The sequence below is a fragment of the Lasiodiplodia theobromae genome, assembly GCF_012971845.1.
Source record: "Lasiodiplodia theobromae strain AM2As chromosome Unknown scaffold_25, whole genome shotgun sequence".
In the NCBI taxonomy this organism is placed as follows: Eukaryota; Fungi; Ascomycota; class Dothideomycetes; order Botryosphaeriales; family Botryosphaeriaceae; genus Lasiodiplodia; species Lasiodiplodia theobromae.
The window spans coordinates 74,218-88,227 of record NW_023336458.1 but is presented as its reverse complement, the minus strand read 5'-3'; the positions used below and the strand labels follow the sequence as shown (position 1 = coordinate 88,227).

At 52.5% G+C, this 14,010-nt stretch overlaps 5 protein-coding genes across 5 annotated transcripts; 4 read left to right on the top strand and 1 right to left on the bottom strand.

Moving 5' to 3' along the window:
* Positions 1-190: 190 nt before the first annotated feature.
* Positions 191-2,492, bottom strand: LTHEOB_8024 (uncharacterized protein; the record flags this gene model as incomplete). The annotated part of the gene is made up of 3 exons (XM_035517456.1): positions 191-222; positions 320-2,095; positions 2,147-2,492. 3 exons carry the CDS (start codon positions 2,490-2,492, stop codon positions 191-193), a joined length of 2,154 nt encoding a protein of 717 aa, XP_035370571.1.
* A 1,856-nt stretch (positions 2,493-4,348) lies between these two features.
* LTHEOB_8023 (GPI anchored protein) lies at positions 4,349-6,354 on the top strand (the record flags this gene model as incomplete). Its single annotated transcript, XM_035517455.1, has 6 exons — positions 4,349-4,565; positions 4,619-4,862; positions 4,915-5,368; positions 5,580-5,644; positions 5,702-6,050; positions 6,124-6,354. The coding sequence occupies 6 exons, from the start codon at positions 4,349-4,351 to the stop codon at positions 6,352-6,354; spliced, it is 1,560 nt and encodes a 519-aa protein (XP_035370570.1).
* A 1,173-nt stretch (positions 6,355-7,527) lies between these two features.
* LTHEOB_8022 (Histidine phosphatase superfamily clade-1) lies at positions 7,528-8,387 on the top strand (the record flags this gene model as incomplete). The annotated part of the gene is made up of 2 exons (XM_035517454.1): positions 7,528-8,068; positions 8,131-8,387. The coding sequence occupies 2 exons, from the start codon at positions 7,528-7,530 to the stop codon at positions 8,385-8,387; spliced, it is 798 nt and encodes a 265-aa protein (XP_035370569.1).
* A 1,502-nt stretch (positions 8,388-9,889) lies between these two features.
* LTHEOB_8021 (Sugar isomerase (SIS)) lies at positions 9,890-10,849 on the top strand (the record flags this gene model as incomplete). Its single annotated transcript, XM_035517453.1, has 1 exon — positions 9,890-10,849. The coding sequence occupies one exon, from the start codon at positions 9,890-9,892 to the stop codon at positions 10,847-10,849; it is 960 nt and encodes a 319-aa protein (XP_035370568.1).
* A 1,649-nt stretch (positions 10,850-12,498) lies between these two features.
* LTHEOB_8020 (Histidine kinase) lies at positions 12,499-13,155 on the top strand (the record flags this gene model as incomplete). The annotated part of the gene is made up of 1 exon (XM_035517452.1): positions 12,499-13,155. The coding sequence occupies one exon, from the start codon at positions 12,499-12,501 to the stop codon at positions 13,153-13,155; it is 657 nt and encodes a 218-aa protein (XP_035370567.1).
* Between the last annotated feature and the right edge of the window lie 855 nt (positions 13,156-14,010).

The following is a 14,010-nucleotide window of genomic DNA, read 5'->3' as shown; positions in this document are numbered from 1 at the left end:
GCACTGAGTTAGCAAATCGGCACGAGATGAACAATGGGTTTACTTGCGTTTCTGTAGGACATTTGCGAGCACACGATTGCAAAATTTGGCCATGATTGCCCGACCCCGGTCCGAACAGCACATGCGAGACAAGCTTCGTCGGTAAGGAACACCGGCAACCAGCAACCTTGAGCGACCACAAATGCCGTAACTAAATCTCCTCGGAAGATGGTGATCTCAGATCTACCATGAGAAAAGGACTTGAAGCCTTCCTGGGGTGAGCCGAAAGGAAGCAGCTTCTCAAGCTCTTCTGTGATGGTATCATGATCATCACACCTACATTGCCGACTGGGGGCCAATCCGGTGCCGCGGGTGATATTCTCGATGATCCTGCCCGGACCAAGAAGATCGATGCCATCTTTCAAAGGCAGCCGGAAACCCACCTCCAGCCAAGGGCTTCGCTCGTTTACGAGCTGTTCCTCCACCACCAAGTCCAAGTCAGCCTGGCGGGGTATTGCGGTTTTTTCCTTGACCCTATCCGGTACGCATCTCTGTGGTCTGGTGACTGTTCTCCAAGGAGCAGTGTCCTGGTACTGGTGAGATCCCAGATCCGCGATTCCTTCGTAAGTCTGCTTTCTGTACTCAATACTCCCTGGCACAACCCAGACTTTTGATACTTCGTCAGCTCCCCGCAGCTCACTCTGCTCTAGTATGTTGAAGAAGCAACAAATGCCATGGATGGCAATGGCGGAAGTTTGCGGCTGGATATTTTTATCCAGTTGACGCCCAGAAAACAGAGTATGGGCTACCGCGAGTGGAGAATACTCCGGTGCTTCCTTGTCGCTTTTGACACGTTCAACGACTCGATACAGAAACAGCTCGTCTTTAACCACGTCTTTCGCTCCTTTACGCTGCACCATAAGCCTGTCATGCTGTTGATTGTAAAAGCACTCAAGGCCCGACCTATTCAAGAACATCTCTCTCTCCGTCCGTGTGCCTCTCTCGTTGACGATGTCGATCTTGGTCTCAATACCAGAGAGCACTCGAATAAGCCTGATAATAGCGCAAGAGAGCGCGATAAGGCAGTAGTTTCCATCAGGCTCCTTCTCGTTGGTCGTTGCTGCAGCAGTACGCTTTGGGGTTGGCCTTCCGTTAAAGCAGCAATACTTGCAGTGGCATTGCTCGGCGATCAGAAACATCGATTTCTCAAATTCCCGCTCGGCTTCGTCGAATGTTTTCAAGGCCGCAAATTTCCGCATATCCTCCTCCATGTTCCACTTCTTCAACTCTGGAAATCGGTCGAGAGCAAACAAGACATAGTCTATTCCAAAGCTCGACTTGTAGTACGTCTGGCATGCAGTACGCCATTCCAACGGTACGTCGTCGTCTCCCTCGGTCAACGCTTGGAAGACACGGGCAGCACAGCCTATTGCGGGCCCGAAGTTCGAGTGCAACCCCTTCAACCGCTGGAGGCTGGCTTTGAACGTGGTTGAAAGGGCACTGTTCCAGTAAACCCTTCCAGATATCTTGTTATCGGTGCTAACTTCCTTGCCCCTAATCACGTTTTTCAAGGGAGGTAGATAGATCAACCGACCCTGGACTAGCGTTCCTTCATAGGTGGCCTCCTGTGACAACACGACAACGACTCGAGACTCCAGGTTTGGTCCGTGGCTTGTAGCGACTTCTTGCAATGCTTCATCCTCCAGCTTGCGGAACGAGACCGGCAAGTCGGCGAGCCAGAAGCCGACCGCAGCTACCGCGACTGCGTCCGCGCCTCCAACAAGTGCGACTTTTAGGGACTTGTTTCTCGAGAGCTGGCAAATTTCATAGAGGGCGTCGGCTATCTTTTCCGGACTCGCGATCCCTCGAGATCTCGGGATCCTGCTGGAGTTCGACTTGGGTCGGCAGTATCCGGTAACCATGTCATGGCCATCGTGCGACATGAACTCTTCGACCCTGACCCCGAAATCCGATGTGGCGAACAGACCGGAAAACCGTTCGACCACTGTTTTGATGCTTTGTAAAGAGGGAGGGTATATGTCTTGCAGTGATGGATTATTTGGATTCTCGTCGAGGATCTTCTTGATCAGTTGAAGGATGATCTTCGCGGACCATTCTACCGAATAGCACTCGCAAAGGCAAGCGCACAGCGCGGCAAAGCACTGACCGTCGTCTTTGTCGTGAAGGAGGGTCTTGATCTCCGCAACGTCGATCCCGAACTTCAGCAGATAGTTGATCGAAGGCATTAGACCGTTAGTTTCTGACAGAGCCTTGTCCAAGCGATCTCGACCACTGTTGCTCCACTGCAGAGCCTGCCCGACGATCAGTGCCACGCTGTAAGCGTGAACATCGATTCGCTTTTGGACCAAGCATCTAAGCAATGGTCTAGAAATGTTGTACACCAGCTGTCCTGCAGTTGCAACGTCCAGCGTGGTCTGGAAGGAAGATGATCCGTTGTTGCGAACGACGGCACGTGAGGATCCATCATCATCTGGAGGTGTTGTAGGTGGCATTTTGGCGATATGAGAAGAAATGAATATCACCTTTGACGATGGTAGGGCGATGGTGGGGAAATAATCTCATGAACAAAGTGTGTCGCTCTGTCGTTCGTTGTGAACGCTCCTGGCCTTTGGTGAGAGCGCGTGATACGGCTGCTTACTGTGCGTGAAACGACAGGCGAGGGGATCACCAATCATTCCCTCATCACACTAATGGAGTAGTACCTAGGATCATTCAGCCTTGCTTGTGACATCACAATTGCGTATACACTGCACATCATGAATCCCAAGACAGTCACCGGGAGGAACTCATAGGACAAGGCTGTCTCTTGAGAACCAATGGAAATACCAAGCGATAGCTGATAACATCTGATCCGTGTCTTAACGATCAAGGTTTCGACTCTTAGGCTTATTAATCGAACTTACTCAAAGCATACCCTGCGGAACTTCACCCACCTCCATATACCGATTCACCCTTAGCAAGTCTTTGATGTCCACCTAAGCCACATCATGATAGATAGCACTCAAGAACGTATACGAATGCGAACACCCCAAGGTATAGTAAAAAGCAAATTCGTGGCAACGGACAACGGCATTTGAGTATGCAAGCTGCCGTTGCAATACCGTTTCAGCCTTGTGGGCGCACATGAATACGAGGAGCTGAACCGATAACATCCCGCATGATGACTGAGCATCGCTAACATCAGACGAGGCAGGATTGTGGCTATATAACCACATCCAATTCCATGTTTCCCCGCATAATAACGGTAGTTGGTTGGATGCCAAGATGAGGCAGCGGAGCCGTGAAGCGAAGCCTTGCGGCAACTGTGAGAATTGCCTTACAGTGGCTTGAGCTGAACTTTCCACGCAAGCCATATGCAGGTGAGTGAAAATAGACGTCGGTTACAGATAGGCCAGCCCTTTTCGCCAAGGGCTCCGTGGGCGTGTAGGGTGATCTACGGGACGGGGCTGTATTGTGCTGCGGGGCGGGCCGGGAGCCTCGTGCTTGACTGGCTCAATATCATGGATTGTTATCTTTCAGCCTTGTCTGCTGCCTGACCAATCATTAACATCTTCTTTCTTTCTTTGCCATAATCTACTCGCTCATGCATCCAGAGACCCCTCAAATGAATATAGATATATGGCTAAGTCAATTAATTGGACAGCCTGAGGGGAGGGCATGCGCTGGAGTCGTGAGTACTTATCAGTGGCGAGGTACTAAAATCTGTTGGCTAAAAGGGCAGTAAGCTTACTCTTTGGCTTTGGGGTCTAAAGCCCCTTCGTTTGTGAATTTGAAGTAGACGTTAAAACTGGATTCCGAACAAAGAATCCATCGTTGAAATTACTGAACAGAAGGCTTAGTCTGAATTACCATGCATAAGAGTATATTTACAAAGCTAACAGCAGACACAAGCCAACGGGTCGTCCTCTATTAGTCCAAATCCACGCCAAATAGCCACAAGGGCTGTGAAAAATGCTGAAATTTTACAGTCATATTCCAGTCGTTCGACTTTCAGGCATGGCTTCAGCTGGACCAATCCTAAATGTACGCCATGTACATATGTGCATGTGCTATCACTGCGCAGGATTGAACTCAGCCGCCACAATAGCAGCAAGGCTCGAAGTCACATTACTATATATATTTTTCCTCTCACGCCTCCTGTAGGAGGAGCATGTCGGCCGAACGCCACCATAACAGCCTGCATGGGAATTCTGCGGTCATTTCTCTAAGGGTCATTCCCGGCTGGTCGAATAATATTATTCCCTCTGAAAGCCGGATACATATATTAAGGAGCATAATTGTGAATCGCATTTGCCAGATTCACCAGTTACATTCAGCTCCTGATACTCACCATTCAAATCAAACCACCATGTTGATATTCAATTGTATTTCCGCCCTCCTCTTTGTTTTCGGAGAACTCTGCTCTGCCGCCAGTCTTGAATACGATGTGAGCTCTCAACAGCATGCAAAGAGAGAGACTGGCGCCATAGAGGCACGGATGGTAGCCGCGTCCAGGATTTCGAAGCTGAAGAAGCGCGCTGATCATCTCGGACTCTACAACTCATTTGATCTGGAGTATATTGAAGGTGGTTTTCCTGGTGGTGCGATTATTTACTTGAGAAAAACTAACGGTCAAAAGAGACGCATCACGGCAGCGCGGATATTATTGCTACGACTATTCACGTAGAGTCAAGCAAATCTGTGCTTCTTCTGGAAGACCACGAGCATTTGATGCACAGGATTGAGTGTTCGCAGGACAAGATTTCCCTTTCTTTCTCGGGTTACTCTGATCTGAGCACCGACTTCTTGGATGAGCTGGAGGGTGGGTTCCTCATCAGTTCCCATGCCGGCTGTAATGACCAGGGAGTTAGGAGTGTGTTCAGGTATACTCCCTTCAAGTGTTTTTCTTAATAGCGAACTGACATATGATCCTAGCGTGGAGGGATACGAGCTTTTGCAAGAAGGCATAGTTGCATCGCTGTCAGTGCATCGCGTCGCTTGGAAGGCCGCTTTTCCCAACATGACCATCAAGATGGGCCAAGTAGAAAGCAAGCTCGACTACCAGCCACGGGAGGAACTTCTGCGCCGACAAGATACACCAACTCCCACAAGCTCGACTTCTGCAGCCACGACCACAGCCACTGACCTTTCTCTCGCAACACAGATAGTCAACAAGGACCTTGACTTCGAGTTTGTCGACGCAGGATGTACGAACTGCACAACCACAGGATCATTGGGATTTGATGCAACATTCGACCTTGATGACTACAGTGGTGAAGCGACCATTGTGCTTAATGGCTTCTCAGCATACATGGCTTTACACGTCAACGTTCCCGATAGTAATAAGTACGAAATACCACTTCCGTTCGAAAGAAATGTCACGGTTAACGTAAGTCCATTAAAAGTAACACAGCATCCGTGCCTTACCATTTCGCTAACTACATCGATAGCTTGGGTTGATCGGGTCTGCAAGTTTTGTCTGGGCTCCTTCTATTATTGTCGGTTATTCCTTGAATGGTAGTCTTGGTTTTGAGTTTGGATTTGACGTTCAAGTTTGTGCAATACCCCCTTTGCGACTGGCAAATACTTATACTCTCTAGGCCCCTGATACGGTTCAATTAACCCTTGACCTCGATCAACCCAGTAATTCTAACCAAACAGGCTTGTAAGCTATCTCACAGCGAGCTATGATCTTGTAAGCACTCTCTGACTAAGGCCCTAGTGATGACTGGCAATCTACAGCCCTCCCTTTCAGTGCGGAAGTGGAAGTGCATGACGTAAACATTACCCTTGGGCTCCGTAATAGTTTTATGGTCGAGTGGCGTGACAGCGATGACGGGGATGACGACAAAACGCAGAATAGGACTGCAAGCGACCCAGATGCTTATGCCGGATTATATCTCGATCTCCCGGTACTCTCAACTAAAATCACTGCACTCGAGTCCGTCGACGCGGATTGCAACCCACTCGATAATACTAACTTGGACGCAACCAACAAAAGTTCGATATTAAAAGCTCTCAATAAGCCGTATAGCATCGAGCCGTTCGCCAAGATGGAATTCGGAGTCAAGGTAGCCGTACGTAAAATCAGATTGTTACTTATGAATTATTCAAAAGACGAGCAGAGACTAACAGCGAACCTAGGGCCTCGAAATCGTTGACGATATAGACGGCCCGCTATTCCCACCTAAGGAGCTGCCACTTCCAAAAACTTGTCTGAACTTCGACTCGGACAGCAAATCATACTTGCCAGCAGCCGAGGTCGTCAAAAATATCGAGGGCACGTCCGATGCTATGCACGGAATGATTAACCCGTTAGCAAGGCCCCTTGCCTCGACTTTACTGGTCCTGTCGATTTTTGCCGCTCTGGCTTAGCTAGATCGTTCGCTCTTAGCCTCGCTGACTGAGAAATGGGAATGAATGGTTACGCGTTATGCCTGGCATAGTCAAGAGTGTTGCAGTCCATACGAACCATAAAACACTGGTCACTCATTTCGGACTATGGTTTGATCACTCATTGTTATTCCTTACGCAATTTCTTTATCCTCCTATAACACATTCTTTCATCTCATATGTGGAACGTAGTTAAATAGTACGTCGCTACCAATCATTGAGAGCATCCTTATCCTGCTAGAGCAGAGGCAACCTTAAATGCTTAGATCTACGATGAAGTACTCGCCTTAAACTGAACCATAAGAGGAGGCTGCGTTGTTATAAAAGCATCCAATACCCTCTCTCATCACGAAATACGTCTCTCTCCCCAGGTGTAAACACCTTGTTCAAGTTCTGTGCAATATAGCGCATTGTTCCACATAGCAACAGCGGTTAGAGGCTGAAAACGGAGAAGATTACATAAGCATTGGCCAAATATTCTGCTCGACCTTAACCCCGCAATGGCCGTGTACCTGTCGATCCCGCCTACGCAGGCAAGTCTTTTCGCACACAGGCCCAGTACATTGAAGGACATCTAGGGTCGACATGGCCATACGTCTGGACAAGCTTATACACGTCGCCGTACCTGCCATCGGACCGTGACGCCCGACAACCTAACCGTCTCACCTTCCATCCGACTGACTGCAGCTGTGCCAGCATTCCCCCGCGCCAATTCAAGCGTCCTTCCGCGCCACGTGCCGCGGGCCGTCGAATCGCCACAGTTTCCCATCGATCGGCAAAGATGCAGCGTCGGCCTTATCCGCCGGGCATGCAGCGCCGATCGCTCTGGACCGATGGAAATTTCTAAGGAACCCGAAGCCCAGCGGCCGAATATGACGCACGAGGGGCAAGCCGCCCGCCGGAGCCTGTTGTCCGCCGAGGGGTGACAGAAACCCTGTCCGTGCCCTTGACTCATGGTGGGGTTCAAATAGAAGACGATGGAGTCATCACGCAACAATCGAGCAATTCGCATTGAAATTGCTCACCGGCCACTGGACCTATATATCCCTCTGGATCCGATCGACTGCCCGCCTCTGAAACTGTTCAGATAAGCCACAAGCACACAACAGCGCGCCACCTACGCCACCACCAACAACAACAAACACCATCTCCACCATGGCACCCGCCCGCCTCCACTGCGTCCGCCACGCCCAAGGCTACCACAACCTCACAACCGACAACCACAAGCTCCCCGACCCGGCCCTCACCGACCTCGGCAAGCAGCAATGCGCCGACCTGCAACGCGCCTTCCCTTACCACGACCGCATCACGCACGTCGTCGCCTCGCCCATCAAGCGCACGCTCTGGACGGCTTTGCTCGCCTTCGCGCCCGCCATCGCCGCCAAGAACCTGAAGGTCATCGCGCTGCCCGAGATACAGGAAACGAGCGACCTCCCGTGCGACACGGGCTCCGACCGCGCCGAGCTGGAGCGCGAGTTCGCCGGGCAGCCGGTCGACTTGTCGCGCGTCGAGGACGGGTGGAATAGTAAGAAGGGCAGGTGGGCGGCGACGCCGGAGGCGGTGGCGGAGCGCGCGAGGGTGGCGAGGGTGTTTTTGAGGGAGTTGGCGGGGGAGGATGGGGAGGTCGTTGTTGTGACGCATGGTGGGTTGTTGCACACGTTTACGCAGGATTGGAGTGGGTTTGGGAAATTCTGCGGTATGGACTGGAGCTTATCCACAATTGGGAGAACACTGCTAACGTGTATTGAAAACTTGCAGGAACCGGCTGGGCCAATACTGAGTACCGCACCTACACTTTTGTCCCCAATTCTGGCGATGAGGCCCGCATCATTGAGACCCCCGAGTCCCGCGCCAAGCGTGGCGCATCGCCTTTCTCGGAGGAGGAGAACCGAAGGCTGAAGGAGATGGCTGAGAGGGAATGGCTGACACAAGAATTTGAGAACCAGACGAAGGATCCGGCGACTGGTCCGGCGATCCAAGAAGTAGGTGCTGAAGCCGTAAAGGCCCAGGGTTAGAAAGAGCCATCTTAGAAAGAAGGGGTTAGACTTTTATAGAGGCATAGAGAAGTATACGGCTCCACTGGCTTGGGAATTAGAGAAGGAAAAGAGTACTAATAAGCATGGTCCGGCTTTGGGCATAGAAACTCAGTTAGAAAGAAGAGATATTATTGTATTTGAATCAAATGAGAAACTACAGACACTCTTGATAGCTGACCGGCATGGGTCCATTTGGATGTTCTTAGACCCGTCCACTAGTCTTCTACGTGAGTAGCTAAAGTAGATATTCGAGCGTATGGGAATTTTCGGACTTAAACCAACACAGTTTGGCCACCAAATTCAACTGCCTATGTAAGCAGAGCGCGACATGTGTAGTCGGAAATTTTCAGGAAAAGTCCGGGCCTCCGTCGCCCGCTGTACTGTCATCTCTCGCAGGGCAACCAAGATAACGCGATTAGATATCTGATAAGGGTCTTGGCGAGGAACCAACGACGCCGATCAGAAAAAAGTTATGGGTGTCAGCCGGAGAGTGGTTGGGCATGAAGATCTAGATAAGACTTCTTGAAAGGTACAAGAAATAAGCTTCAGGTGAATGATGAATGATCATTATAAGAAGGATATGGTAGGCAGAAAGGGAAAAAAAGGTCTCGAGCGCTAAGCCAGGTACAGTATAGCTATACTACGTACTTAGAAGCATGGCCTTACCATATACGGATCAGGATTTGGCGCGTAATTCGAAAGGAACCACTACCATCAGGTTCATGGGAGCGTCGTTCACATGGGCGCCGCGGCTATGGACGAAAATTATTCGGCGCTTCCGAGCCGGGGTGGCCCACTCGAGCTGAACTTCACCGCGGGGCTGAAGGCAGGCGACGGAGTTTAGCAAGCCGGATAACGACGGCAGTGCTTGGGTAAGCGCTTGGTGGGGAAGAAAAGCTGTGGAGATCGGGAGAGGAAGCTGCAAAGATTCCCTGCCTTGGGTTTCGTGTTCGACACACCGCTCTGGGACAAGAGTCAGGGTCCTCAAGAAGCACAGGCCCCGACAGGCGTCACCACTCAGCCAGAGGAATCGGAGACGTCCAGACAGGCAGCAACCTTGGGAACGTGGATGTTGGGCTGGGCCGGAGGACGTCTCATCGCACAGGACGTGCCGCATCCTGCCTAGCGCGCATTGATTGCGACATCCCGACCCCTGCTCCAGCGGCGCGTCCTCTCTTGAATCCGAGTCGAGCTTACACCTTAATGACCCCAGGTTCCGCCCACCATGTGTGCGCTTAGCAATTCCACCTCCGGTCTCCGGCCGGTACTCCAATTGGCTCCTCCTGTGTATATATTTCGGTCCCGCCGCGTGTTGAAAAGCCCCGAACTCCGCGTCTTCGCGTCATCCAAGCCGGCACCGCAATCTTAACAATCGCATCATCGCGACCTGCCCCACCAAACCTTTTCCGCGCCAAAAGATAGTAGATATTACGCGCCGCGAAGTACGCGAGTTCCGACAACACTGCTTTCCCTCCCAGACAATGAGCGCCACCTCGCTGCTCGAGCCCTACGGCTCTCCCAAATCCACCAACAGCGACGAGAGCACCTTCGACGAGGCCGCCAGCACCGCCGGTTCCAGCACAACATGCGCCGACGACACCTCGGCGTCGTCCGTGACTCCCACCGCGTCCGAATGTGACAATGACAGCAACCCTCTCAAGCGCAAACGCGGCCTTTCCTCCGCCCTCACGCCCCCGCTCTCCGCCTCAGACGAAGACCGCCGCTGCGACGCAACCCCCACCACGCTCTCGCGCGCGCTACACGTCCTAGCCACCGAAGCCGCAGCCCTCGCACACGCGACGCGGCTGTACTCGACGTCCGCCTCGGCGCGGGCAGCGCTGGTCAGCGCCGTCTCGATCGTCGAGCGCGCGCACGCCGGCGGCGGGAAGGTGGTCGTGTGCGGGGTGGGCAAGAGCGGGCTGGTCGGGCGCAAGACGGTGGCGACGATGAAGTCGCTGGGCTTGGGCGCGTCGTTCCTGCACGCGGCCGAAGCCGTGCACGGCGACCTCGGCGACGTGCGCCCCGGCGACGCCGTCCTCTTCATCAGCTTCTCCGGCCGCACCGCTGAGCTGCTCAACGTCCTGCAGCACCTGCCCGCCGACACCCCCGTCGTCGCCCTGACGGCGTATCCGGACGCGGAGACTTGCCCACTGCTGGCGGGGAGGAGGGGGGATGCCGCGGTCTTGCTGCCGGCTCCGATTCATGAGAGCGAGGAGGCTAGCTTCGGCGTCTCGGCCCCGACGACGAGCACGACCGTGGCCATGGCTGTGGGAGATATGCTGGCGCTGACGGCGGCGGAGAGGATACATGAGGAGGATAAGGGCCGCGTCTTCAAGCGGAATCATCCCGGCGGCGCTATCGGCGCGCGGACGCTGGCGGAGGAGGTGACGACGGTCGTGAAGACCAAGAAGGTCTGCCTCACCAGCGTGGTTGAGGCTTGAAAGGCCCTACATCTCGGAGAGACCAAAAATAAACAACCCTCGTTTTGGATACCCGGTGGCTTGAGATAACCGACGGGAGATCGACGCCGTTCGGTCCGTGGATAGGATGCCCGGATGTACGCACCTTGTACTTGTCATCGAGGAGTCTTTGACCACCGGCCACTCGCTTGCACTGCCCTCATGGCGCAGTTGTTACACGAAAGAAGGAGAACGAAGAACGACGCCCGACTCCTGAGTCGATCTCCTCAGGGGCCATCATACCGCCGTCCCCCCCGCCGTCCGAGCCTCCAACCGTGCGTCACGATTCCTCGGTTATACACGATTCGATAAATACATCACCAAATGGCAGAATTTAGAAAGATCAGTAAGCAGGAGCTTACTGCGAGCGCCATCCTGCCGAATATTTCTTCTTTCTTTGCTTCCTGTACGAATGCGGCTCAAGAATCGCAATTTCATGTTATGTTGTAAACAAAAACCATGGAGTGGTTTGTCTGCTTAAAGCGATAACGAACGAGACCTTACTTGAAAGGAACACAGTGGCGTCCTGGTAGTCGTAGGTAAGATACCAGTATAACGGCGCACTACAGATAAAAGAAACGCACTTGTGATTGGTTTGTTTCACGTCAATTTGTTTGGCTATAAGGAGATATGACATGTGCGACATGTTAGATAGATGTATGTACTTATGTCTCTAGAAGATGCAGAATCGTGTTTTGAGCACAAAAATCTCACTGGCGTTGACTGGCGGATATGATGGCTCTGCGCTGGAGCCTTGGGAATTGACGACTGCGAATAGCCAACATAGTGTTACTGTACTACACGAGCTGCATGTTCATCCAGCAGCAGTCAGCTCGATGGAAAAGCACTCGAAAGCATTTCAACATCGTCTGCTCTGCCCGAGACGCGTCAGTTTCCCTTTCCCCCCCCCCTCCGTGCCCTCAATACCGCAATTGAAAGCGTGGAGAATAACCGTCACGCAAAGCCATGACTTCACGGCGTGAAACCTTGATCAAGATCTAGGCCCCGTTATAGCGATTCCCGTGTCAGTAAACAGTATTCCGCTGTGTATCCCAAAGTTAGCACTTCCTGAGCACCTGCTGATTCGGACTTTCAGGCCAGGCTGACCCGAAAATCCGGTTGAAAGACATTGCCGCTATGATTGGCTGAGTGCCGCCAACGGCTTTGCAATACGATAACTTGACCCACTAACCCTAACGGATGGGCGCTGATTGGCTGAGCAGCGCCAACAGGCCAATATCCCGTTACACGGCAAGCATATTCAATCCCGTTCTACACCATAAGTTCTTAAATAGCTGCCCCGTCCCAAGTCAAGAGCCAGCTCGACATGATCAGAAAAGTTCTTCGACGATATATCTATTCTCTTCAACTTCAAGAAACTTTCAACGCTGACTTCGCCTCCTTACTTTCGTGATCTACACCTACATCTTGAGAGCAACCACCCACCTCTGACCCTCATATTTTGAAGCGGCTTTCCGTATCCCCATCGTCCACCTTTCCAAGCCTGAGGCTAACAGGGTGTCAACCCCATCCTCAATCCCGTCATCCTCGAGATCTCTCGCAAGCTTCCTCAGTCTCGTGGTAGTGGTAACCAGCACACCTCTATCGCCGCTACCACCCGTAACGGTTTCATGGCAGCCCAGGGATACGGTATCCATGGTATCAAGGGTACTCGTCTCATCCCCAACGACCTGGTTGTTTACCTCTCTCTTCTGCTCATGATCCGCTGCGTATCCGCTACTCCAACTGGTACAGCGTCCGACGACAGCAACATCTCGCCAACTGTCATTGTTGCTATAGTCGTAGCCTGTCTGGCGGTACCCTCAGCAATATGGACGGTGCTACAGATTTGGCAATGGTTCAGCGGAGACAACTCTGGTTCTCCATCCGGTTGTATGGGAAACCAGGTACTTCCTGCTTTGCAATCAAACAGCGGAACCATTGGAAACATATACGGCGGCAACTGGTCACAGAATGAGGACCCTTCAAGGCTTGGAAATCGACGTCGTGGCCTCTCACCGTCGCAGGAAGGGTCCGAGGAGAGAGATGCATTACTCGGAACGCGCGACCAGTCGCCTTCTACACGCAGTAGCGACGGGGAAGGCCTAGAGCTTCATGAGCTAAACGGTCGCACAGCCTTGCCGTACCGTGATCAACAGCAAGCCGCATGTGCCTCCGTCAGCGTGACCGTTGACGGCACTACAGATCCTAACGCGAGTCGAACGCGTATGAATCTACCTGCCGACGAGGATGAGGATGAAGGGCTGATTCTGCAGCAAGGTGCTTAGGCACGCGCCGAGGGATAGTATGCGGCAGGACAAGAAGTTTGGCGCTGTCAGGGTTGATGTAGTAGATGGGAAGGTGGCGAGAAGGAACATCACCGGGTAAGGGAAACAGTGTACTTAGACTGTATATGAATGTATGAATGCTCCACATTTTCTACATCTGACTTTGATTATGGGGGTGATTATGTGCGCCGCGCCTTAGTAGTAGTCCAGAATTCGTTCTCATCGTTTAACATGTTGCCAAGTAGTTGGTAAACATTACAGACCTTGTATCCCCGGATACAAGAGATGCATAGACCCCGAGAGGAGAACTGCATATTGTTTTGCATTGGTTTAAGGGCTGGGTGACGTTCATTTCCGGCATGTCGCTTACGTCCCCTGCAACCTGTAAGAAGCATCCTACAGGATTCGTCTCAGCCTTATCCCATGGAAGCTGAGCGCCCACATCCCAAGGCTCCGCTGAACCTCGACCCAGACTATCAACTCACACCGATAAACACTCCTCCAACAAAAGTACCAGCTCTCATTCACAATGCCGGAAAAGGCCATCGACCCAGCGCCTTGCTTTCATAGCCCCGACCAAGGCAACGACCACCCCAAGACCCTCCAGCAGGCCGACGCCCGACACTGGATGCTCCCTCCCACAACTCTGCCCCAACCACCCCTCGCCGCCTCGGACACGCGCACGGTGCAGAGCTGCCCCCACTGCGTCCTCATCCGCACAGGCGTCAAGAGCAACCGCGATCGCCTCGCCAGCAAGGAATGCCATCGCTTCTTTCATCCATGCTCCCCATGCGCATGTGACGCTGTTGCAGCAGAAGATCTGAACGGAAATATGACTCAGCCGCCGCTCTGCGA